This window comes from Pleurotus ostreatus (genome assembly GCF_014466165.1).
Source record: "Pleurotus ostreatus strain PC9 chromosome Unknown scaffold_4, whole genome shotgun sequence".
Lineage (NCBI taxonomy): Eukaryota > Fungi > Basidiomycota > Agaricomycetes > Agaricales > Pleurotaceae > Pleurotus > Pleurotus ostreatus.
The window spans coordinates 2,237,023-2,261,128 of NW_023503159.1; the positions used below are offsets into that span (position 1 = coordinate 2,237,023).

The 24,106-nt window shown below is 51.0% G+C and overlaps 9 protein-coding genes across 9 annotated transcripts; 4 read left to right on the forward strand and 5 right to left on the reverse strand.

Annotated features, from left to right (window-relative positions):
- Positions 1-747: 747 nt before the first annotated feature.
- On the reverse strand, positions 748-2,714 carry PC9H_006572 (uncharacterized protein; the record flags this gene model as incomplete). Its single annotated transcript, XM_036776117.1, has 10 exons — positions 748-808; positions 869-954; positions 1,013-1,083; positions 1,137-1,443; positions 1,509-1,643; positions 1,703-1,848; positions 1,906-2,111; positions 2,173-2,384; positions 2,440-2,459; positions 2,516-2,714. 10 exons carry the CDS (start codon positions 2,712-2,714, stop codon positions 748-750), a joined length of 1,443 nt encoding a protein of 480 aa, XP_036632136.1.
- A 293-nt stretch (positions 2,715-3,007) lies between these two features.
- Positions 3,008-3,633, forward strand: RPB4 (RNA polymerase B; the record flags this gene model as incomplete). Its single annotated transcript, XM_036776118.1, has 5 exons — positions 3,008-3,077; positions 3,135-3,216; positions 3,277-3,354; positions 3,408-3,506; positions 3,558-3,633. The coding sequence occupies 5 exons, from the start codon at positions 3,008-3,010 to the stop codon at positions 3,631-3,633; spliced, it is 405 nt and encodes a 134-aa protein (XP_036632137.1).
- Positions 3,634-3,711: 78 nt separating this feature from the next.
- PUS1 (tRNA pseudouridine synthase 1) lies at positions 3,712-5,828 on the reverse strand (the record flags this gene model as incomplete). Its single annotated transcript, XM_036776119.1, has 7 exons — positions 3,712-3,985; positions 4,035-4,357; positions 4,443-4,520; positions 4,584-4,944; positions 5,014-5,045; positions 5,107-5,353; positions 5,416-5,828. 7 exons carry the CDS (start codon positions 5,826-5,828, stop codon positions 3,712-3,714), a joined length of 1,728 nt encoding a protein of 575 aa, XP_036632138.1.
- Positions 5,829-7,468: 1,640 nt separating this feature from the next.
- CBK1_2 (Serine/threonine-protein kinase) lies at positions 7,469-9,416 on the forward strand (the record flags this gene model as incomplete). The annotated part of the gene is made up of 8 exons (XM_036776120.1): positions 7,469-7,900; positions 7,964-8,047; positions 8,099-8,340; positions 8,392-8,620; positions 8,684-8,713; positions 8,801-9,012; positions 9,076-9,303; positions 9,386-9,416. The coding sequence occupies 8 exons, from the start codon at positions 7,469-7,471 to the stop codon at positions 9,414-9,416; spliced, it is 1,488 nt and encodes a 495-aa protein (XP_036632139.1).
- A 1,273-nt stretch (positions 9,417-10,689) lies between these two features.
- PC9H_006576 (uncharacterized protein) lies at positions 10,690-13,060 on the reverse strand (the record flags this gene model as incomplete). The annotated part of the gene is made up of 11 exons (XM_036776121.1): positions 10,690-10,789; positions 10,852-10,877; positions 10,936-11,552; positions 11,608-11,820; positions 11,892-12,008; positions 12,067-12,102; positions 12,153-12,197; positions 12,247-12,434; positions 12,490-12,629; positions 12,693-12,840; positions 12,903-13,060. 11 exons carry the CDS (start codon positions 13,058-13,060, stop codon positions 10,690-10,692), a joined length of 1,788 nt encoding a protein of 595 aa, XP_036632140.1.
- Positions 13,061-13,484: 424 nt separating this feature from the next.
- PC9H_006577 (uncharacterized protein) lies at positions 13,485-15,010 on the reverse strand (the record flags this gene model as incomplete). The annotated part of the gene is made up of 8 exons (XM_036776122.1): positions 13,485-13,588; positions 13,639-13,706; positions 13,741-13,830; positions 13,893-13,967; positions 14,024-14,047; positions 14,106-14,212; positions 14,262-14,366; positions 14,417-15,010. The coding sequence occupies 8 exons, from the start codon at positions 15,008-15,010 to the stop codon at positions 13,485-13,487; spliced, it is 1,167 nt and encodes a 388-aa protein (XP_036632141.1).
- A 2,013-nt stretch (positions 15,011-17,023) lies between these two features.
- PC9H_006578 (uncharacterized protein) lies at positions 17,024-18,818 on the forward strand (the record flags this gene model as incomplete). Its single annotated transcript, XM_036776123.1, has 4 exons — positions 17,024-17,314; positions 17,362-17,607; positions 17,658-17,940; positions 17,989-18,818. The coding sequence occupies 4 exons, from the start codon at positions 17,024-17,026 to the stop codon at positions 18,816-18,818; spliced, it is 1,650 nt and encodes a 549-aa protein (XP_036632142.1).
- A 159-nt stretch (positions 18,819-18,977) lies between these two features.
- On the forward strand, positions 18,978-21,049 carry PC9H_006579 (uncharacterized protein; the record flags this gene model as incomplete). The annotated part of the gene is made up of 9 exons (XM_036776124.1): positions 18,978-19,178; positions 19,239-19,349; positions 19,405-19,481; positions 19,557-19,650; positions 19,706-19,859; positions 19,914-20,037; positions 20,124-20,336; positions 20,394-20,501; positions 20,563-21,049. 9 exons carry the CDS (start codon positions 18,978-18,980, stop codon positions 21,047-21,049), a joined length of 1,569 nt encoding a protein of 522 aa, XP_036632143.1.
- Positions 21,050-21,241: 192 nt separating this feature from the next.
- On the reverse strand, positions 21,242-24,034 carry SWI6 (transcriptional regulator swi6; the record flags this gene model as incomplete). Its single annotated transcript, XM_036776125.1, has 7 exons — positions 21,242-21,262; positions 21,325-21,405; positions 21,475-22,028; positions 22,080-22,173; positions 22,234-23,665; positions 23,718-23,905; positions 23,963-24,034. 7 exons carry the CDS (start codon positions 24,032-24,034, stop codon positions 21,242-21,244), a joined length of 2,442 nt encoding a protein of 813 aa, XP_036632144.1.
- Between the last annotated feature and the right edge of the window lie 72 nt (positions 24,035-24,106).

Below are 24,106 nucleotides of genomic sequence, written 5' to 3' on the forward strand. Positions count from 1 at the left end.
AGGAAAGTTGGCGGCAGGCCATTACTTTGATCCCACAGGGATTTCAGCGGCCATACGCGCAATATATGGAGTCGATCCTTCCTTTCGAGTACGATATTTTCAATCGTTATCCTCGAAACGACAAGACTGGCCCGCCGGGCTAACTCGATCTGTGCTGGGACGGCGCGACAAAAAGCTTTCAGTCTGGGGTTCGCACAGCACTCCAGCAATTCATAAATAAGTGGTATATGAAAGAAATCTGAAGCCGTGAGGCATGAGTGTGAGTGTAGCATCAGATATGTAAGTTCATCGTCGGTTCATCGTGATCTCTGATGCGGCAGGAACCATTTCTTCACTTGATACCCCTAATATCTCCTAGCAAATCCCCTTTGAGGCACTCTCTTGCAGGAATCTCAAGCTCAATATGAACTGTATAAGGTCCGAATTGAGCGCAAAAGTCTCGCCAACTTGATTTGCCATATCAGTGTCCTTAGGACGGTACCCGCCGCTGTGGAAGCTGTATTATTGCGTAATCTACAAAAGAAGAGACATTCAGGCCCCTAGGACACTCGAAGGGGATTCCCTTCCCACTCCGGTGACGGTTCAATTCCCCGCAATGCCAGAAGAGTGACCGTCTTCGAGCCTCAGGAGACTCGACTGTTAAATCGTACATTCCAACAGGCCTCTCATAGCCTCTGCAAAGACCCGGAATAGGGCATTAAACCCCATAACACCCATTGGTTATAAGAATTCTTGGTATTGTATTATTCAATGGCCTGCAGTGCCCTCGGGCGAGGGGTACACCACTTGGTAGATATTGAAACTCAGGCTAATACAAACCTTGTTAGCCACGGACGTGGTGGAGTGCAGCGGCTGCGGACAGGCTTACCAGAACACAAATATAAAGGCACCGTACAGCGAAAGACCGAGAGCTGCCCGATTAAGGAATTTGCTCGAGGGGTCGTTCCTTGTAAGCTGAAATGAATGGTGATATTAGTAGCAATTGCCAGTGTGGAAGTCTTCTCAGGCGTACCTTCCAATAGAACAGACCAGGCAGTATGAATGAGATCGTGGTAGATCCCGTAGATCCAACGAAAGACAGCACTTCACCGATCGTCAGTATACAGCGAGCAGTTGCCAATGAATATGCTGCCCACCCATTTTAAGATCATCTACAAAATATGCTATCATGAAGCCGCTGGCTATTATCGCGGCTGTGAGGAGGGTGTGTTTCATGGGCGTCATGTCAGCGCTGGGAAGTTCGTCGATGTTCTCGTCCTCATCATCCTCGTCTGAGAGTTTGGCGGGCGGGGGGACGCCTGCATGGAAGACCTTGTCGAGGCAGTTGCGGCATGGGTGGACCTGCAGCGGGTACGAGAATAGCACCATAATGACAATCGCCAGTTGACCGAAGGCAATAAAGAGCGATGTAGACGGATACATCTGAATGATGTTCGCACCAACCTACAAGGACACCCGTCAATTTTCAGCTCACTCCGTGAAAAATAGGGACAGGATGCATGGCCGACCTTGGACCCAAATGTGAGGTAGCCAAAAACAGCAATGATCTCGTATGTCAACGTTGCCGAACCAATGGAAGCCCCAATAACGATATTCATCCGCCGTTGGGAGTTACTGGCGATTTCGTTGTAAATGGGGAAGAGCTGTACGCAGTGATAGGTAGGAATGAGTCAGATGTCCCGAAACGGCAGCATTTTCTTACGTTCTGAGCGCAAGTAAATGCGAATACTTGGACGGGGAATGTCGAGACGAAATTAGGTGTGAAATGGATGAGATGGACTTCGCCGCGCTCAGTGGAACCCTTGGGGGGAAAGAAGTAGCACGAGATGACGATGATGATAAGGTAACCTGTGTATGTAATGCTTAGTGGGTATATCCTCGATGAATGAACGGACTGAGACGCACTAATAGAGAATAAAGCCACATAACTCGTATGTCTAAGGCTGTCTAACCGTCTCAAGAAGCACAGTGGGACCAACACAAGCATAAAGATGGTTATCCAAAATCGGCCAGATAACGCCCATTCCGGGGGATTAGTCTCCGCGGAGGTTAGGTCATGGAATATCGAGGCGACAACGCTGGGCATTAGACCCTTCACAATGATCAAGTAGCTGCCGGCGGTAGAAATAGGTTATAAAGTACACAATAGCGGGGCGTTCAGGCATTGCATACCTGATGGACACACCAAAGCACTTGATGGCGATGGCGGCGTCAAAGAACACCGCGGCTTTCGGGAAAGTGAGTTGGGCCACTGCGAAGAATGATGCCCGTCTGTGCGGTGTTTTCGTCGCACACAGAGACAAGAGATACAGCCCAAACACCGCGACGGAACCAGAGAACAGGCAGGTAATGATTCCCGGTAGTATACCTGCCGACGCCATGGCCTGTCAAAGGTGTGGCATTCATAAAGGACCACGGCTAAGGTTGCATAGCACATACCATAGGAAATGTGAGCATTCCTATAACCGAATAGCATCAGCATAATGAAGACAACATAAAGTCGAGTTCCTCATACCGCTACCGATGATTGTATTCGCTAAGTTGCTAACACAACTTCCTATCGTCGCGTGTCCTTCGTGGGGTACGGGTTTCGTCCCGGTTGCACTCTCGCCCAGCAACGCGCTCGACTCCGACTCTCCATGACCTGTTCCATGCACATATTCAGCGGGCTCCTGTGCATTTCCGTCCGCCACCACTCCATAAGTTTGCACCATCTCAAATTCGTCGTCTGCGTCGGTGCCGTTGCTTTCACCTCCACGCGGGTCACTTCTAGACTTGGTCGGACCAAGCGACCAAAACGATGCCAGTGTCTAGTAATGTGGGCGCCGTCGAGTGTCCTTCGGCCGTAGATGTCCTGGATTCCTACGACAGTCGTCACTGTACGTGGAGGTTTGCTCTAGAGTAGCTCCGTCACTGTGGTAGCAGACGAGCTTGAGGCTTAGGTAATCCAGGGTAAGGTTAGGTCCCCCATCTTGGCAAGCGCCGCCACTCTTTCCTCAAAATCATAATGACAACGAGACTGCGACACAGACCACAGGCTGAAGAGGAAGATGCCTCTGCGCTGAAGCTTGGACCAGGTCAATATATTACAAAGTCACAATAACGCCCGTGCTCATTTCCCCTTACCCCTTCAGAATTCAACAATGCCGGTTGCTTGCTGATTTCTGAGGTCAAGTACCTGCTGGAGAATCGCGACAAGGACGCGCCTGATACACCGTGAGGACTGTCCTCCCTCAGATCACTGAGTTCGGTGTGCCGATCCACGTATACATATAGGGTGTATAATAAGACCCTTGACTATGTGAAGACGTTCACGAAGTTTAGCACCACAGACTCTGCTAGCGCTGTTCGAGAGTGAGCTGTGGATCTTATTTGTACCGTTTACAGAAGCTGACTTGTTTCAAAAGAACGTTACGAAGGGAACCAGCGTTAACACAGTTTGAGACAGCGCAAATAGCGAATCTGTGTCCAGCCGATGCTGAAGAAGCGAAGAGTATCATTCCTAGGCGAGTCTCTTCTTCGTTGCACAGCAATTGGGTTGCTGAATCTCCTCACAGTCTCATGAAAATAGAGGACGATCGTCTGCAGGCCCTGTTGGACGAAATACAGACGATGAGGAAGTTCCAGACATGATCTACGCACTACTGTCAGTTTGTTGTATAACCCGCACTGCACATATATACGCCTATACAATTGATACACTGGCATAACTTAACATTCTGCGTCTGAGAGCTGCTGCCCAACCTCATCGACACCATCTTCTTCCACTCCACTCTCCTCCCCCTCTTTAATAAACGCCTCAGCGGAGCCATCCTTACTATCTGAAGGGAATGCTGTGGCATCGAAGCGTTTTTGCTCCTTAAACGGATTCTCTCTTCGCCTCCCCTTGGCCACCACCGACTCTGGAGGTATGATACCCTGGTGGTTCAGATAGAGCAAATCATCACCGCCATATTTATCCACCGATCTTATCCACGCGTCAAATCTGCATCAACATCAGTCACCATATATCATTGAGCAGAGCCTGAACGTACATCCCGAACTGATCCTCGATCTTGCGCATATTATCGTAGATGTGCGTCTGCTTGAAGCGTGCTATCTGCTCTTTGTACAACTCGAAGTCTATGGGCGGGCGGTAGCCCTCGTGCGACGGGTCGAGGTTCTTGTTGATCTCATTACTAACTTTGCTGTTATATGTTTCGAAGATGGGGTATTCGAGGAGGAGGCCGAGCGACGGCATTTTGGGTATCAGGACGCTTTGATTCCCGTACAGCTCGTCGATGATGCTGGCGGGGGCACCTGTGCGGCAGGAGAGGACGAGAGCTGCCATCATCTTACGCTGGTGATTGTTGAGCATCTACCAATGGTGGCGCATAATCGTAAAACTTACTATCTATGGATAGATGAGTACCCCTGGACGTTGATAGACTCAAGCGACTGACCTGATGCAACATAAAACTCTGACCGTGGAACAGGACGCTAATCCATTCCGTCTCCCCGTATACTGCCGGCTCAGCAATCTATCATACATCAATGTCAGCATTCGCTTTACATTAGACTCAGATGAGAATGTTGATTCTGACTTCGATGGCTTTCATATGCCGAAAATTACTTCTTTCATTGACCTCCTTACCAACCGTAAAGTTATGGAAATTATGCGTCCCGAGGTACTTGGTCACGATGCTACGCAACTCGTGTACCTGTTCACTCGGGACGCGCCAGAGACGTTTGCGCGTCAGCGTATCCTGCAGCGACTCCGTAGCGAGGTCTACTCCTTCCCAGAATGGGTGCGTAGAAGTCATGGAAGAGGCGGTGGTGGTAACAGTATCCGGATTCGCATCTTCCGCGTATCTTTGGAGAGAGCGCATGAGGTTGCTCCCGGGTCGGGGAGGGATGAGTAGGTACGACGGGAAGAAATAAGTGTATTTCCGACTGTCGCACAGCCTAAACACAGTGGATTAGACTCGTTGCGCAACACTTACAGCGTAGGATGAGGAGGAACGCGGTACCCACGTCCTTGGGTTAAACGAATTTTGCACTCGTACCTGCGGGGTGTGTGTGTTAGTTACGACGAGGCCATGTACTATTTGAACGGAGGAAACTGACATATCCCCAGAGCCGAATTTCTGGAGGTAATTCCTCGTTGACGCGGGCAAGGATGTCAGGAACGTCAGGTCTAGAGGTGATCATCTTCAAGCTGACGACGTTCCCTGCTGCGTGGACACCGGCATCCGTTCTCGCTGCTCTCGCGAGATTGACCTTGACGGGGTCGTCAGCGTTGTCTTCAGAAACAGCGCCGGCTTTTACGAGCGCATCGAACAGAACACCCTCAATCGTCCGCGCATTCGGTTGACTAGTACGAGGAGGCACCAATCAACTTGATTGTATTCCGAGTAGTAAACAAAGTGATCGTACATCTGCATCCCACTACAACCGGTGCCACAGAAGCTGAGCAGGAGCGCGCATTGTCGTTTGGGGTATCGAGGGCCCTTCGGGGCCGCGGATCTGCCTTCACCCGCACCTTCAGCACCTTCCGCGCTGGTCTCATCGTTGCGCGTCCCGCGCCGCTTGCGCCCGACGTTCTTCTTGTCTGACTCCTTCCCTCGCCTAGATTTGGCCCACCCAGACGCGTCCCGTCTCTTTTTTTTCCCCGGTTGCCCGGCTGGGGCGTGTTCGACAGCAACAGCGCTTGAGCTTGATGCTTCAGGCTCTCCCGTCATGGCAGTGTCGTCGTTTTGCATAACATCATCATTGGTCATTGCGGTGGGAGACGATCCATGCTCTATTTTAGACCTCTTGGTAGGTCGTTGCACGTCGTCTTCGGCCATGGTATATTTCGACAATACGGAATAAGTGAACGGCCGGGAGTTCCAAGGAGATATATTGGCTTCTAACAAGACCGTGCTGCGACGATTGAAGAGTGGAAGCCAAGTGGAGGTCAGACGGACTGCACGTTGGGTCATTCACTGGCAGCGGTCCAGTGAATCGGAAATCCCAATATCGTATGCCTTGATTCTTGACGGAATGAAGGACGTGAAGGAAAACATTTCGCGTGGTGTCCACCCTGTGTCACGTGAGTATCGGCCACTGATCGCGTGTAAACTGCATGGACTCTACTTGGACCCAATCCGCCATGCTCTGGGGAAAACTTGACGCAGGTAGGCGTCTGACATCTCATCTACTCGCGGTATAAGTTGCTAAGGTTCATTATTAGTCGCAGTCACACGTACCCATGATCTCGTGAAAACAAGATCCTCACAAACTTATGTCAAACCAAAATATTGAGGACAGTAGTGACCGAGCGCCTTGAAGTGCGCGTCGAACTCGCGTTTTAGTACCCTGGGATGAACCGTGGCGTTGCGATCGCCCACCGTCGAGTCGGTTCGCGGTTCGCAATCCAATGGAGCCACTCTGAACTTAGCTGAGTAGGCGGGACACTCTCTCAACAACACCGGGGAAGGCACAGCATACTCAGAGTGTCATCCTCGCGAATTGTCTGGCGTCAGGAGCCCGTCCGGAAGACTGGTTCGGTCCGTAGGCGGCCGCTGGAATTCGCGATGAGGAGATCTATCTTGGTCGTAGTCGTCGCGACCATAGGCGACACGCTCCGGCACCTTGCCCTGACTGTATCACGCTTATTATCTTCCTATCTCCTGCCCAGATCGCGTCGGTGAATTTGAACCCAAACGAGGTTCCAAATGAAAGGTATGTTAAACTAATTTGTTGCAGGTCTGTCCAACAACACTAGTACTGACTCTGCGCTGCGCAAGCCTAGGTATGTTGTATATTGAATCAAGTCGTTTCGTCGTATCGTACCTCCTCTTCACTTCATCCCCCTTGCCTTATTCTCGCAGCCGATCCCCATTCGCTAGCGCGCCGCTCGCGAGGCTGGCACCTGCGCTGAAGACGCGCTCACATCGTAGGGCGTTGGCCCTCAGGCATAGGGGCGCACTCCGTCTTCATTGGTCTCTACCTTGTAGGCGTTAGCGATCGACTTGAATAAGACAGAATTCACTCGGCCCTGGTCGCAATCTGTCGCGATTTACGAAGATTTTGGCGATGTAGTACCTATATGCCGCAATTGGTTCCGCGTTTCGTTGGAAACCTCATCTTCCCATCTGTTCCCATCATGTACATACAACTCTAGACTCTGACGTGAATGTTGGAAGTTTGGACGTATGAGCAGGCATCACTGTTGAAGAAGAACGAAGAATCAGCCATGGACGCTGAAATGTGGCCTAGCCACTGAGTTGAAATGAGTTCCATGAACGTGTTCTGTGATGTACGGCCGATTTCCATGTGATGAATTAGCCGATGGAGTTGTATAGTAACTGTTACCGCATTTGATGGGCATATATGAAAGCAGCGTGTTGCAGCCAAAACTTTTGACTGGCTTCACGATCGAATCTTGGCCTTGTTCTCTCAAAGGTAGTCGACTCACCTAGTCCCTTCTTTCTTCCTGACCATCATGTACCGCCAACCGTCGCCGGGGCCCTCGAGCGCAGGGCACACTACCATGCACCACCAGCAACAGCAGCCGCACTTTGCCCCCGTATCCATACCAGATAATCTCCAGCACCAGCAGCCCGCAGAAGACTACGTCTACTTCGAACGCTCCACCTCTGGCTTCTCCTCCGATGCCGTAGCGAGATCGACCGCCGCGAAGCTCAAGCTCGAGTCATACTATAGGGTTGCTGTCGATGCTGCCATTGAGCGGAACGCCAGGCGCATTGAGCTGGAGACGAGCAAGCTGTCGCAGCCGATGTCGAAAGATGCGAAGGACCGCGAGATCAGGCGGTTCAGCCAGCAGGAGTCGCAGCATCTGCGCCTGCGTAGGACGAAGATCAAGCTCTCCGATTTCAACACGGTCAAGGTCATCGGGAAGGGTGCTTTTGGCGAAGTACATACCTTCGTTCTAGACACCCTAGGCCACTGATCTTACTGCCATGGGCGATACTATTAGGTACGATTGGTGCAGAAAGTCGACACGGGCAAGGTATATGCTATGAAATCCCTGCAGAAGGCAGAGATGTTGAAACGAGATCAGGTGCGACTCCCGCTCTCTCTCTCATCTCAAGTTCTAATAACCTCACTCTAGTTGGCACACGTACGCGCCGAGCGAGACGTGCTCGCCGAGTCGACGTCGCCGTGGGTCGTGCAACTGTTCTACTCCTTCCAAGACCCGCTGTACCTCTACCTCATCATGGAATTCCTCCCCGGCGGGGATCTTATGACCATGTTAATGAAATACGACGTGTTCTCGGAAGATGTGACAAGATTCTATATGGCAGAGTGTATACTGGCCATCGAGGCCGTGCACAATCTCGGATACATACATCGGTGCGTGCACCTTATTCAATCCGTTTGGCATCGTTCCCTCACCGTTAACAGTGATATCAAGCCCGATAACGTCCTCATAGACAAAAACGGACACTTAAAACTCTCCGATTTCGGTCTATCTACGGGGCTGCACAAAGCCTCTGACGGCGAGGTCTACAAGCGCTTCCTCGAGCAGGAGAAGACGCGCGACAACGCACGGAATAGCGTTCAGGTCAACCCCATCAACCTGACGATCAGCCGCGAGCAAATCAGCACATGGAAAGCGAATAGGCGGAAGTTGGTGCGTCCTCTTCCACATTAACCGTATGCATTTGAAAATGAATCGTCGTTTGTCTATTGAAAGGCATATTCAACCGTTGGGACGCCTGACTATGTACGTGGTGTCTTTCCATTTTTTGCCCCATTTTTGTTTAAGATGAATTCACCTTCCCCGCTCACGCCGACATGCCCACACGAATAGATCGCGCCCGAGGTGTTCCTGATGAAGGGTTACGGCAAGGAATGCGACTGGTGGTCCCTTGGCGCGATTTTCTTCGAATGCCTCGTCGGGTACGCCCCGTTCTGCTCAGACAACCCCGGCGATACGTATAAAAAGATAATCGACTGGCCGAATTATCTGTACTTTCCTGAGGAGGTGTATATCTCGAGAGAGGGCGAGGACCTTATACGAAGGTCAACTCATTCCCTCGCGATCTCTGCTCAGAAACAACGGTCGCTAAATTGTTGAATTGATAGTTTGATGAACTGGGCCGAGAAGCGCCTCAATGTCAACCAGCTCAAAGTGCACCCCTTCTTCTACGGCGCCGACTGGAACTCTCTGAGAATGATCGAGCCACCCTTCGTCCCCCGGCTTCAATCTATTACGGATACGTCGTACTTCCCGACGGACGATCTGGGCAACTTGCCGAACGCGCTAGAGAAGGTCGAGGCGGTGGGCGCGGAGAAGGATTTGGCATTCCTCAAGTATGTCTCTACCCCTCCTCGTGCTGCAATGTGTCCTGCTGATCACTCGCCAACTTGTCACTGATCGTTGTCATTATCATAGCTTCACGTTCAAGCGGTCCATACTACACTAACCCCCATCCGCCCCTCCACGGGATCATGCGTACTCTATCGCGGCTTGCTGGCGGGGAGTCTGGCGAGTACAGTGCCAGTGTCAACTGGTGTTGAGAGAATAGGAATTAATTTGTCAATGGTTATTGCTCTTTACTATATTTCCAGGCTAAGGAAATGCATGGAATGTCAGTTCAATGTATACATATTGCTTTCGTTGTTGGAGAATGTACTTCTACTCTGCTTCTATTTTTTGTCAGGAGCATCTCATCTAGACTGCATAACCTCTTCACTCTCCATGCCAGGGCCCATAACAGCTCTCAGTCTAACAAAGGACCACTATCTACAGGTAAGTAGATCCACTCTGATTGTAACGGATTATGACTCAGATACAAGTTAGGTGCTAGTGTGACATGCAGGTTGCCATCGAGCTCCCCATCGAGCTTGTCTGCCATATTGTTGCTTGCCTCTCCCAAGAGTACCTGATTAGTCGGGGCTATGATGATCCCTTCTTCCTGCGACCGATATACATTCCAGACCTGGTTGGAATCGTCTATGTCGGCTTCACATCTTTGGCACGATTCTCGTTGAAGGGGACCAGGAATCGTTTTACTCGCCGCTCTCCTTCCTGCGCTTCACATCTCCCCATCTCTGCAGATACACTCTGCAACTGGTCCTGTCCTTGAGTGTTCAACCCTCCCACATGCAAGCTCCAGAGTGGATCCCAGACTGCCTCAAGCGATTTACGAATTTGCGCGCGCTACGTCTTGACGATCGCAACCGCGTTGCGGACTCCTGGCCGCTCAGGGGATTGATCGAGCTCCTGCTTTCCACCGTGTGTCTTAAGTAACTTCACCTACACGATTGCGCCGCGCCTCTCAATGCATTGGATCTGCTCCCCACCTTGAGTATTTGTCAATGGAATTCAACAAAGCTTTTGAGGAGACATCCTCCAGCGCAAGCAGCCTCCGAGCAACCGATCATTCATTCGGGTGCCCTCCGTGAACTCAGGCTCCACGGGCTGCCCCAGATCATCCGCACCGAGTGCCCCAATCGTTCCATCAGGCTCCCGTCAACCCAAGAATGTATATGCAGAGCCAAACGGTGATCAATATCATTGATTAATGCTAGGTCTATCTAATTGCGATTGGAAGGATGTCTATGATACAATGGGCAAGTATGTGATGTATATGATCAGTAGATGCAAGGATATATATAATAGTAAGATGATTAAGAGATGCGAACTGTGGATGCACGGGGAGTGCGTAGGACGTCGATGTCACGACAGCACCAATGTCATGGCGGCTTTTCATGGGGCCTAGAAGTATCCGAACGGCCAAGTGCCAGGGAGAGCATCTCCTTGAGACTTTTTTCAAGGACGGGTTTCGTGAGGACTCTGTAAGTGGCAACATGTAATCAGTATTCCAGGAGCGACTGCAAACGATCATGTCGACTTACTTGTCTACACCGGCTTCCAGGTATTCCTGGACGAGAACAAGCTTCAGCAGCGGCACAAGGTTATGTTTCAACGTGAGGACTTACATGTTGGTCGGTGAGAAGTGCGTTCCCAGTGACGCCAACGATGAAGTCATGCCTGCTCAACGCTCGCAGTTTAGCCACGGCAGTCAACCCAGACATCACAGGCATTTGATTATCCATGAAGACAACATCGTAGGGGCCGTTCGACGTCTCGTCCTCTGGGTTCTCTGGGGCATCCCCGGAATATTGAGACCGTAGGATCATCGCCAAAGCAGCTTCCCCGTTTTCAGCGGTTTCGACTGTGCATCCTATGCGCGATAGCATACGCCTCATTAACATGCGAGTAATTGAATCATCATCGACAACGAGGACCGAAAGCCCGGAAAATGTTGGCGTAGGGGGAGTGCTGTTAGCAGGATCGGGAGTGGGAGGAATAAGAGTGAGAGACGGTGGGTCGGGTATGAATGATGCAGCTTCTTGAATGATCTTAGTTGCTTCGGGTGAAATGTCTTGTACAGACGGTGAATGTTGGAAAGATGTTCTGCTGACATCGATCGCAGCGGGAATTGGAAGCTCAACGTCACTGCCAGCATCGTCTTCGGAGGACGGAGATGGATCACTAGGTTTGTGGAGCAAAGAACTTGGGTTGTAGCTGCTCAAACTAAGCTCCACACGGCCTACTACTCCATTCGTCAACAAGGTTCAATTCATAGAAGTCAAGAAGTAAATACATACCTTGATCCATTATGCTATGCAAGGAGCGTCTTGCCGACGGACCTCCACCTTCCCCGCCCGACAGAACGCTTGCCGAATCCCGAAAGCAATTTGTGCCATCTTCGACAAAGTCGTACACCTTGCTAACCCTGTGAGTCTGACGCCCACAGCCTGTCAGACTCGGGACTGGAGGCAAGGAAGACAACTCGAGCGTCTCCGCACCCACTCCAAGAGCTACAAATGACGACACGTATTGTGATTGGTGGGTTAATTATAATGTATAACGTGAAGGTGAATTGACTTACGCAGCTCGACCCAGAATGTCGATCCCTCGCCGACCTTGGACTTGACACCGAGCCGGCCGCCGCTGAGATTAACGATCTGACGTACTAGAGCAAGGCCTAGTCCAGTACCTTTGCCGCCTGGTGATATGGACGACTGCATTAGCCTGAGAAAACAGGAGGGTTTGAGTCTACTTACCCTGTTGTCGACCTTGCTCGGTCTGAGTGAACGCAGCTATTCAGCGGTTAGGGATGTCGACTGATTTAATGGATTGATACACCTACAGAATAATCTAGCGTCTGCCATATCCTTGGCTCTGATACCCCAGCCTAACCTCTTGCATCAGCTCAGCATTGACGTGAGGTAAAAACTGCTCACCTGTATCAGACACCTCTATGCGAACGACGATACGGCTCGCCAAACTCGACGAACGGTTGGTTTCAGTAGATCGTCGATTACTAGGAGACCGGTCGCCCGAGTCTCCAGCATGTTCATCGGGCGGAGGGAATATCAGTCGTGTTTTGATGCCGAGCCGCCCGCCAGCTGGTGTGAACTTGCAAGCATTACTGAAGTGGAGAGAATTGGACTTGTGGTGACACGAAAGGGAGCAAGTATACCCACCTCGCTAAGTTAGTCACAATTTGCCGTAAACGAGTCTCGTCACCAACAACCATGCCGGCAGCCTCGGTATCTTCCTCCAGAAGCTGCTTGATTTCTTCTTGGCTCCTGCCCATGGCCCGATACGCTTCCCTCCGTGCAACCTAGCGGTAACATAATATATGAGTCCGGTTCATACACGTACATCAAAAAGGAAAAGACCGTACCGTATCGATTCGCGGATCCAAACTAGTCTCGAATTGCAGGTGACGCGCATTCGCCGCGAGTTGCAGAGGGACAAATAGAGACCGCATGACTTGATGTAAAGGGTAAGGTCGAAACGAGGACTCGAACTTGCCACTATCCATCCGATTGCTGCGAACCTTGTGTTAGACAGCCGGCCCGGTGTAATTGAGTCCGTGAAAGTTAAAACGTACAAATCAAGGACATCATTAAGAACTGTCATCCACTGATTAGGAGGGTGAGGAGCGACTGAGTAGCGAAGCATCTTACCCTTGCTCATCATCGATAAACTGCCTTCCAGGGCGTTAAACTCAATCTCGAAACGCTTCGTGATTGCACCAGAGGCTTCCATGTTTTGAACGGCCAACACTGTAAACTCAATTAACATCTTATTCGCTAGACACAAAAAACAAAACCTTACATGCTGTATTCAAAGGAACGCGGACCTGTAAAGGAGAAGAACCGCGAGTTAATTTTCAGGTCACAGAGCGAGACCGAAAAATCGACTTATCATGGAATACATATCTAGGGAATTTCGGAGGAAGATTAGGACCGGGTCCATCAGAACAACGAGAAAAGCCTACTCACGAGGTTAGTCTGCGTTTGGAATCGGCTTCTCGCCGTTCGTTCATCTGGGCCCTTTGAGTTTCCTTGGAACGAAAAAATGACGTTGAATGATCGCAATGTATGTAATCGGTGAAATCTCTGCACCTTGTATTGAAGCTTGACTTGTTGACGCAAGGTGAACAGCCGACGTTCGTGCTTGACAAACATAATTAATTCGGGCTCATCGGCGGAGAAGATGATGTGCCACCTACATGTTCTCGCTGCCAGTGCATATAGATGAGCGCCGCTTCATAGACCGCAAAATTGATGGAGTCTTTCCGATTGGTCAGTTACTAGGCTTGGGCAGTCAAGCTGACGACGCACTTCGGATCCAACTGATCTTGAAATTGAGAATCATGCCGCTGGACCTGCGTTCCAGGATGTTAATAGGGCTGTGACATCGTGAGTCTAGATTCGAAGTCTTACACGACGAAAAAAATCAGTGCACCAAGGGCGGCTGGAAATCGCTTCAGTCCGAGGCCGAAGAGTGCCACTGTTTGAAGGGCTGATGTATAGCTGCGCAGTTCATTGTTATCATCAGATGGGAAACCCAGGGAACATACACCAACAGAACGTACTAGAATATCGTTAGGAAATCCCTCGTGCCACATGAGAATGATCCTTGAGGGACACCGTAGTAACCGCAAAGGAATCTATTAGTTGGTGAGAAATGCTGCGGATGGCCACTAACACGAGGATAAATACGCACGAGAAAAGGACTTGATAGAAACTCCTGCAGATGTCAAGTTCGTGTCAGAACGCGTCGATAACGCCACGGAGCTTATGCGCACCAGGACCATATAGATGCACACAGGAAAATCTGATAAGTGATGGGATGCTTGAGCGGGAAGCCGATCATTATCATCCATATCAAAGGAATGGAGAGCAGTGGTCCGAACTGCAGACACCATTATTAGTGCGCTTTGAACAATACCCTAAGGACATACCAGAAAGTAGAATATCTTGTCCGCCAGCACCATAGGCTGCACAATAAACGCGCACCCAAGTACCCAATTGATGATCATGAATATGGCCGACCAGAATGCGGGGCGCTGCCTATCATTCAGCGAGGTCAGGCGTACCGCTACCTGTCCATGCTCACCCTTTGTGAATCCCAATTTTCCTCCGAGAACCGTCGCTCCATTTCCACATCATCAAATCTCGAACTGAAAAAATCCCGATACCGCTCCATCATCCATCGCAAAGTCCTCCCCAGTAAGCTTGTAGGACGGCGTTTGGTCACGATTGGTTCAGCAACGTCGCCGGCAGTGTCTTTCGGGAGCGAGACAATGGGTTCGTAAGTATCCGACCATGGTTGATCGACAACAATTTCGTCGACCTCCTGGTTGCCACCATCGGAATCCAGCTGAAATGGCTCGAAGTGACTCTCCTGAAGGCTATCATTTACCGATGCGACCATAGACGGGGGGTACTGTGGATTCGAAGGACCTCTCGTCCTCGCCCAAAAAGACTTGAGAGCTCGTAAGTAGCCGTAATTCGTTCGCGAGAGATATGAGCGAGGCTTTTGCAGAACGGGGGGAGGCAACTGAATTTTGCTATTGTTCGGAGGGGTGGCCGGGTGATGGATATGCTTGTCGTCGACGAAATCAACGACGGGGAGCGTCGAGGGGGTCATCGCTGCCGCCTGAGTGCTAGCCGACGACGAGTGCCCATGTTCGAAAAGCCAGCTGGGCATGGACTCTGAGAGACATTCACAGTGCCGAAAAACAAACGAGCGGCAGCCCAGGCATTTGCCTTGGACCCTGGGAAGCGATCGGTACCTGCATGATGTCAACCTTGGCTGAGATGCACACAACAGCACACAACCCGCTGGCCCGAGATTCCATGCCGTTCTCCTCGACCCACGCATCGTTTCCGGTCCCCATTGAACGGATTACTTGGCGCCTGCAGCGGTAAATGTTGCCGCGTGCACCGAAGCAGCATTGATCACACAAGGCAACGCCACCAGCAAGAAGCACCCAGGGTGCGTCATGTTTGAAGTAGCCGAGTCGGGGAGGAGTACATGCTGGCCAAGGTTTGAGCATATGATCCATGTCCCGTGCGACTTGATCTGATCTCTATTCACCGAGCGCTCGTGGTGCTTTATTTGACTTGGTCAAAGAGGCTCCAACGACTAGCTCGGCGGGCAAGGGCAATCTAGAAAGTAACTTTTAGTGTTCGTAGAGAGCGACGCGGCAAAAGAATAACACGAGTTTGGCTCTATTAACTCTCCCTAAGGCGACTCGGCGCATATGCATCCCTCGCGGTAATTTAATGAAGGAATTCGCTGAGTGGGAAAGGCCTGTATAGATAGACCTCTTGAATCCGACGAGCGTAACATGACCAACATCCTCTCCAACAAAGTGCCTAAATTCACAGCGGATGATCAGTTGTTTAGGGTCTTGAGGGTAGAATAGAACAACTTGCCTTGATGGCCCTTTAGCTGGTTTCCCATGAGATCCTAAGCGGTATTGGTCGGGTTACAGTACTTGATGGGGCCTTGCCTCGAGGTCTCCCAGGTAGATGCACGATACTTTCAGTGTGGCGGTAGGAAATCAATGAAGTCAGTAGGCTGCCATGTGCACATTCTTTTAGCGCAAATAGAGGCGCATATATATGGTGTAAACGTACTTTCTAGGGTAGACGGAGGTACAATTGCGCTCTGACTTCTTTGTGCCATCTCGTGCATTTATTACCCGAATTTTGGAGGGAGATCTTTCCAGTTTTGAAAACAAGCCTATACATATTATTTGTCGACATTTCATGTGGCTCCAAGTGCTGTGTTCGTTTGGTAGGGGTGGAGAAAGGGGAAGGGATTCCAGACCACGTGAGCGGGGTAACAAGGTTTACTTCCAGGTTTGAACTGAAAGCCTAACATCAACCGTAATTTCAAACAATGCCTAAAGCCTCTGGCATCCGAAAGTATCGGGGTTCCAGCCCTTGATTGAGCCTAACATACACAACGCCTAGTCATCAATGAATCAAGGAGTCAAATACCACAGCGACGAAATCCTACCGACAGACCTAAGGGAAATTGCGACCAACGGGACGCAGTTTCATATCGCTAGAAACGTTCCGTTTGAGTAATCAAAACCAAATCATTTGAAATCCGAGCGAAGAGGTACAAGGGAGCCCTCTAGTCAACTATCACAGCATTCCTCGTGGTCTAGTCCTATGGACGGTAATTTCACCCTAGAAGGCGGGTCTCCATAGTGTGTTGGGCCTGGATTACTTGGATTGCAATTTGTACACTTGAGACTAGCTGTATCTTATTTTCGATCGAGGTTTTGCAGTCACAATGGATTATCAGATGATTCAGAAAATGTGTAACGACGCAGTAGGTGCTGTTAAGATATTCTGAATTTCCTGTGCTTCCCTCGCACTTTCGTTCGCTCTAATGGCGGGGGGAAAGAATAGGGGGAGGGATCGAGGGGCACCCCTGTAACTGCATCTCCGATCACAGGCGCCTCAATGGTCGAACTTCTACCACGACCGCTATCTGGTTCACTTCTACTGCAAGTATATGGAACATAAAAACGTCCACTAGAGAACCACCGTAGCCTATTGGTAGCTACAGATGCTGACTCAGCCTTGCCAGTCATTTCCCCCAGGATTTCCCGAGCGATCTTTCGGGCCGTTTGGATGAAGCTTGATAAAGTACCACTGATCAAGTTGCCATTTCCTGGAATCCCCCTCCCCCCGCACAGATATGGCTGAAACATCGTCGCAACCACTCTTCCTTGGCCTGGACCTCTCCACTCAACAACTCAAGGCAGTCGTTATCACCCAGGATCTCGATATCGTACACGAGTCTGCGGTAAATTTCGCCAGGGATCTGCCACAATACGGCACAGAGAACGGAGCTATCAAAGGCCCAGATGAGGGTGAAGTCACATCTCCGGTTGAGATGTGGGTAGACGCGATGGATCTGCTTTTGGCGCGGATGAAAGAGGCGAGCGTGGACTTCGCTGCTATCGTTGCTGTCTCCGGTGCTGGCCAGGTATGTGGCTACAATAATTGCCAAGGGTTCTTGCTGACAGCTTGTAGCAACACGGCTCAGTGTTCTGGTCAAAAGACGCGGAGTCTCGTCTATCATCTCTGGATCCTTCACGAACGTTGCTCGAACAGCTATCACCGACGGCGTTTTCACTGATGAACTCGCCGATATGGCAGGACTCTTCTACCACGAAGCAATGCTTGGAGCTGGAAGAAAGTATTGGCGGCCCACAGGCCCTTGCCGACCTCACCGGCAGCAGAGCCTACGAACGCTTTACGGGGACCCAAATCGCCAAGGTTCCTCCGTCCCTAATACTTCTCAGTCTCATATAACTTACCCCGAGCAGATACACCAAACCAAGCCAGAGGTTTATGCGGCCACGAGCCGTATATCTTTGGTTTCATCGTTCATCCCGTCCTTATTCTTGGGTTCTGTCGCTCCAATAGAAGTATCTGATGCGAGTGGGATGAACCTGATGAATGTCTTAACATGCAAATGGGACGATAGACTATTGGAAGCCTGTGGAGGGTCTGCCCTACGGTCCAAAATAGGACCTGAACCCGTGTCTGGAGGATCAAACTTGGGTAAGGTGCACAAGTGGTGGGTCGAGAGATGGGGGTTTCAGCCAGGTGGGTGAATAAGCTATTTGTCGTCAAAGACGACTACACAAAACACAGATTGCATTGTCGCTCCATTCACTGGAGACAATCCCGCCACTGTTGTCTCTCTCTCGGCCCCGGGAGATGCGTTACTCTCGCTTGGGACATCTACGACGTTCTTGCTCTCCATCCCGCCCGCAGACACGCCTCCTAAGCGGTTTACCACTTCACACTTACTATCTCACCCGACCAACCTGGACGCGCAGATTGCGATGCTGTGTTATAAGAACGGTGCTCTGGCTAGAGAACAAATACGTGATCGCTACGCTGACAACGATTGGGGGAAATTTAACACTCTTCTGGAGCAAGCACCCGTTGGAAATAACGGTTTGCTGGGCTTCTACTTTCCGCTCCCGGAAATCATACCCCCTGGCGTGGTAGGGGAATTTTTCTACAACGTCGATGGGGCAACCCCCGCACTGGTCGAGAGTCTGCCCGACAATGCGCATCCCCGTGCCATACTTGAATCACAGTTTCTCTCAATACTCTCAAGAGTGGAGGCCATCTTGCCGGAGCATGCGCCTCACCTCAAACGTCTCGTTCTGACTGGGGGATCCTCCGCTAATCAGACCATTCGGCAACTCGCCGCGGACCTCTTCGGCATGAAAGCGTACGTATCCGCGACAAAGGAGGCAGCTGGGCTAGGGGGTGCGATGTTGGCAAAGTACGCGTGGTGGAAGCAGATCAACGGTGGCAAGGGGACGTTCGAAGCAATGACGGGCGGGGAGATGCCTGGAATGACTTGTGTTGCTGAGCCTAGGGACGAGGTTACACAGATCTACGAAGGGTTGGTGTCGGTGTATAGGCTCTGTGAAGAGGACGTAGTGAGCCGATCCCAGAAGAAGTAGGCCTGCGATGTCGTTACTTATTCTTCTTTATTGCTGCTTTATGGGTTCGTTGTTCGAAGCGTGGCTTGTAAACGTGGGAATGCCATGAAGTTTCGTCCATGGGCGCTAAGCAGTGTCGCATTTCCAAACGTTGACGCGCTTCGGTGCACGCTACCCAAGATGTCGGAACTGACACTAGACAACCTGATTGACGATGGCAACTATCTTGGTAGCGAGCGCGCCAGGCAAGAGAACAAGGTCATCCTCGACGAGCTTGAACGAAAGAAGAAGGCAAGAACATTGGCTGTACCGACCGACGATAACCGTGTAAAGGCCCGATTGCGAGAAATTGGAGAACCCATTACGCTGTTCGGAGAGCGCGTACGTTGATTTGTGCTTTAATTGTGGGCATGCACCTGAAAATACGGAACATCTCGCCAGGCTGCCGACCGACGCGATCGTCTCATCTATGTGCTCTCGCAAATCAATGCTGCACGGGGAGATGATGCTATGGCCGTCGACGACGATTCATCGTCAGAAAGTTCAGACGAGGTGCGCACCCCCACGCGAATCGGTATCGGATTGATAGTGACACAATGTCGTATAGGAAGAAGAATTCTATACCCCTGGGTCAATGGAACTCCTCGAAGCACGTCGACACCTGGCCGAGTATTCCCTACCTAGGTTGGACATTTTCTAGGGTATGAACATCTCTTTCAAGGTGCTTACTGTATTTCTTCTGCTCCCCCTCCCATTCAGAGCTCAAAAGCGCGTCGCCCAACAGCGAATAGATTGTAAAATGCCTCTGAAGCGTATAATCGACATCAGGAAAAAGATTTTTGCGGAAGTCAAGGTGCGTATGTGTGTGTGATGTCATGACCAATGGTTGAACACACGAGGACATGCAGAAATTCGGAAACTTGGGTTCACAAATTGGTGACGAACGACCTATCTCTCAAGTACGATTTTCGCCGAATAGCGAGTTCCTGGCTACGGGCAGTTGGTCTGGAACGGTGAAAATATGGTCAGTACCATCCTGTGTAAATACTAAAGTCTTGCGTGGTAAGATTCTTGTTCGCCCCGTGATGTCTAATACTAATCAGGGCACTATTTAAGGACACGGTGACCGCGTTGGTGGAGTAGCATGGCATCCACAAGCGACACTATCCCAGAACCCAGACGCAGTGAACCTTGTAAGTGGCGCCGGAGATTGTAATCTGAATTTTTGGTCGCTGAATAGGTGAGCTTCCCAGTTGACAAGCAAGCTTGTGCGATCTTTACCCGAGAACTGGTTAACCTGAGAACCTCTCTTGCTCTTGATTGTAGTGAAACACCGCTTTCTGTATTGAAAGGCCACAAGGATCGTGTCTGCAGAGTTGCATTCCACCCCTCAGGGGAGTACGTTGCTAGTGCAAGTTTCGATACCTCGTGGCGCCTATGGGATGTTGCCTCTTCGAAGGAGCTACTCCTCCAGGAAGGACATTCCAAAGAAGTGTACTCTGTCGAGTTTCAAAATGATGGCGCTTTGGTGGCTTCGGGGTGCGTCTTTCACAGTTTCATTTACATTCCAATGCACTATATTGACGATGATAATAGAGGCCTAGATGCAATCGGACGTGTATGGGACCTACGGACGGGTCGTACAGCCATGGTACTCGATGGCCACGTCCAAGCAATCTATTCCATAGCTTTCTCCCCCAATGGGTTCGGATGTTCCTCCCATTCCGCACGCGTGCTCACCATGTTCCTTTTGTTTACTATGCAGGTACCAAATCGCCACAGGTTCAGGAGATGATACCATCCGAATATGGGACATGCGTTCCATACGAGCACTATACACGATCCCAGCCCATACCTCTAACGTTGCCGACGTGCGGTTCTTCTATGGTGACGACGTCTCCTTCAAATCCACTGTTACTTCAATTGCCGCAGCGCCGGAAGTAACGATGGAGGGGACGGAGAAGGAGAAGGCAAACCCTGATGGTGATGGCAATGAGGATATCACCAACGACAAAACAACAGAACGAGACCTGGAGGAAGAATGGAAATATCGTTCCGGTCTCTATTTCGCTAGTGCGGGATATGACGGGTTCGTCAAGATATGGAGCGCAGACGATTGGCAACTTCTTCGGACGTTGTCGACCGATGCAGGAAAGGTGATGTCGGTGGACTTGTCTCGTGACGCGAAGCTTCTTGCTTCGGGGACGTACAACAGGAACTTCCAGCTCTTCGCGCCGGAAGATATCCTGTGAGTACGTACATTCGCGGCCGTTTGGGTTTCTGATGCACGATGCATATTTATGCGTGATGGGAAATACATATCTGTTAATATTAACGAATAACACGATGAGAGAGAACCAGTTACAATTGCCAGAGGATGGAGAGCAATGTGAGTGTGTACAATCCTATGGATACAACGCGTCCACGTCCAATGTAATAAGCAACTAAATTATCCCATCGCGAACCTGGGAAAGTGAGGGAAGATATGGCTGAGTGGTCGTGACGAAGTGAGAAGGCGGAGACATACTTTCTGCATAAAACCGGATATACGCCCGATATCGGACATGGATGATTCACTTTCCAAGGCTACTACGAGATTTTCAAGCATCTAGTTGGAAGCGACCAAATCAGCCCCAAAACATGAAGGGGGCAAGGTAATGGCAAGGTTTGTACTCACACTTTCTACTTTGTCCACTGGTATCCCCGTACATAGGGCAACTATCTTCTTGCACATGAACTCCTTCTCCGCACTTGCACCTTGCAGGCCCTTCAGCCTAGCCAGCATCATATCCTCCACTCTTGCGTGCCATAGTTTCATCCTTCTCAGCCGAATCAAGTTGGCCACAGAATCAGTCGTCGGCACAGGAGGTTCCGGATCTACGTTGAAGGGTACCTCCAACGCGCTCCCGTGTCCAATCATAGTCGATCCTGGTCCGCGCCATTGGAAGGACGGACCAGCCGTCGCCCTTGCATCTTCCCCATTGATATCCGTGCGTCCAGTCCAATCGAAATTATCCTCGTCCGCCGTGGCTTTCTCGACGTTGCGAATGCGTTGAGTAACCTGGGATAACTCTCCCAACCGACTCTGCCAGTGCTGCATGTGTTTGCGTTGTTCAGAGAGTTCACGGGTTGCCGCGCGGAGGTGGACGGTGGTGACATCGAGGGCGTCTTGTTTAGCTTTGATCTCGCCTTGGAATTCGGCGCTGAGGCCTTGAATCATTGTAGTCATATCTGAAAGCAGGGCGTTAGGCTGAACAAGAATGCATTAACCGAAGCGTTCACCTGCAATTACATCTCGGCTTTTCTGCACTGGCGCAGACGGGCCTGAGCGTAGAGAATTCAATATATCATCCGCGCGTGGGCCAGCATTCAGTTCCTATTTATATGCATATCAATATAACGCGTCAAAAATAGCATCGCGGGATTAAGAACCGACCTCAGTCTCAACACCAAAGTCACCTGGTCGTAATCCCAATTTGTTTGTTAAACTTCGGTTGGCACCGACGTCCAAGAGAGTGCGTACGAGCCCTCGGCTGCCTACGCGAGCGGCAATGTTCAATGCAGTATCGCCGTGTTCGTCTTGCAAGTCAACCAGCGATCGGAAATCACCACCTTGGTGATTAGCTATCCAATAGAAAATTTGATCTAGATAATATCGGGCAGCGATGGCCCGTCCTTTGACTCCCGCGACAGAGACAATGTGATGTACAACGGACTTCTTTGAAGTGTCCAGGGTTCGAATGGAAGCGTGCAATTCCGCGACTATGCGGTCGAAGGTTTGTTGGTCAGAGTTATGTGTTGCAAGGCACGCGCGGATCAATGGGGTCTCTCCTAGGTGGTTGCCTCTGTGTATATCGGCGCCTGCAGAGATGAGTCTCTGAACCACCTCTAGACGGGCCAGGCTCGCCGCGAGATGGAGCGCTGTATGCCCGTGTTCATCAAGAATGACATCAAGATCGACATTCAAACCAGGCGTATCTGGGGTCACCTGTTCGAGGAGACGAATGATTTCTGTTGGATCGTCCCTTTGATAGAGCGAGTTGACCACAGCAATGCGTCGGTTGTCTTTCAGTGGAGCAGTGGGGTGCATGTTACGTGGAATATAAGGTTTAGTTGAGAAGCGCGTGTCGTAGACCTCTAGGGTCGGACTTGACACAGAAGCTTTGCCGTTCGTAGGAAGCGAGTTACCGTTCGAAGTCGGTTGTGGTGTTGAGTGGTCGACGGGCGTGAGCGCACGGTCTCGTATAGGGACTTGCCACGATAGAGGGAGAGGTTGCTGAGCGGCCGGGATTGTCGCATCGGTTCGAGCGCGTTTCGTCGGGGATGGTCCGTCGGTGTCCCCGTTGGCTTGAGCGGGGGCAGAGGAAGGTCGAGAGGCGTCTGACATGACTATTTCGGGTGGAGGTTCCAGGGTAGGTGGTTGGGATGCAGATTTGACGTGCATGCTCTCCACATCGGTGTCGGAGCGATTTCGCTTTAGAGAGTTTGTGGGCGGTGGGGGAGTCTGCGATGGAGGGGGGTGCGAGAAGTTGTGGAAGGAACGCGCTGCATTGATGCCTGATGTAGACGGCGTAAAGAGACCTTGCGCTCGGCCTTGGTTCAGCAGGCGCAAGGCGGAGCCCGGCATAATCGGGGGCGGCGCAAGAGTGGAAGGGACGTTGTTGAGGTATCCCCCCTGGGCACCGATGCTAGAGAAGGAAGAAGACGCGGAGAGGGGACGCGGTGATGCTGACCCTGCTCCGCCGCCGACGCCGAGTGAACTTAGAGAGTTGAGTGAATTTGTGCTCGGTGTGAAATCGAACAGAGGTGATAGGAGTGGCGCTACACCGTATTGCAACGCAATGTCTCTCCCCCGTTCCAGGGGGATCCTGATAACCTTGTGGTCAGCGCGGTGCATTTGACCCGGTCATCAACGCGTACCAGGTCCCTTGGTACTTGCCGTAGCCACCTTGGACGATTTCGTGCTTGCCTGGGAGTATTTCCTTCTCGAGAATCTTCGTTCTGCGCCCTTTGTCGACGCCCGCGACTTTCAGAATTTGGGTGGCATTCACGTAGGAATCGTTTCGCCTACGCATCACTGCAATTCCCCGGACCATGCATTCGTAGACCTGGTTGTGACGCGACCTGGTGAGGCGGTTTCAGAATAATTGATAGAGGCGCCTTACCTGTACCGACGAGTAGACTGCATTGTAGATCTTGACCGGGGGCTGGTTGGGGACTCTGGGGCCCGACTGCATCGTTGTCGATGGTGAAGTGGAGGACGTCGTCGACAGCGAGGAAGAAGAACAAGCGCCGCAGTGGCATTTGAC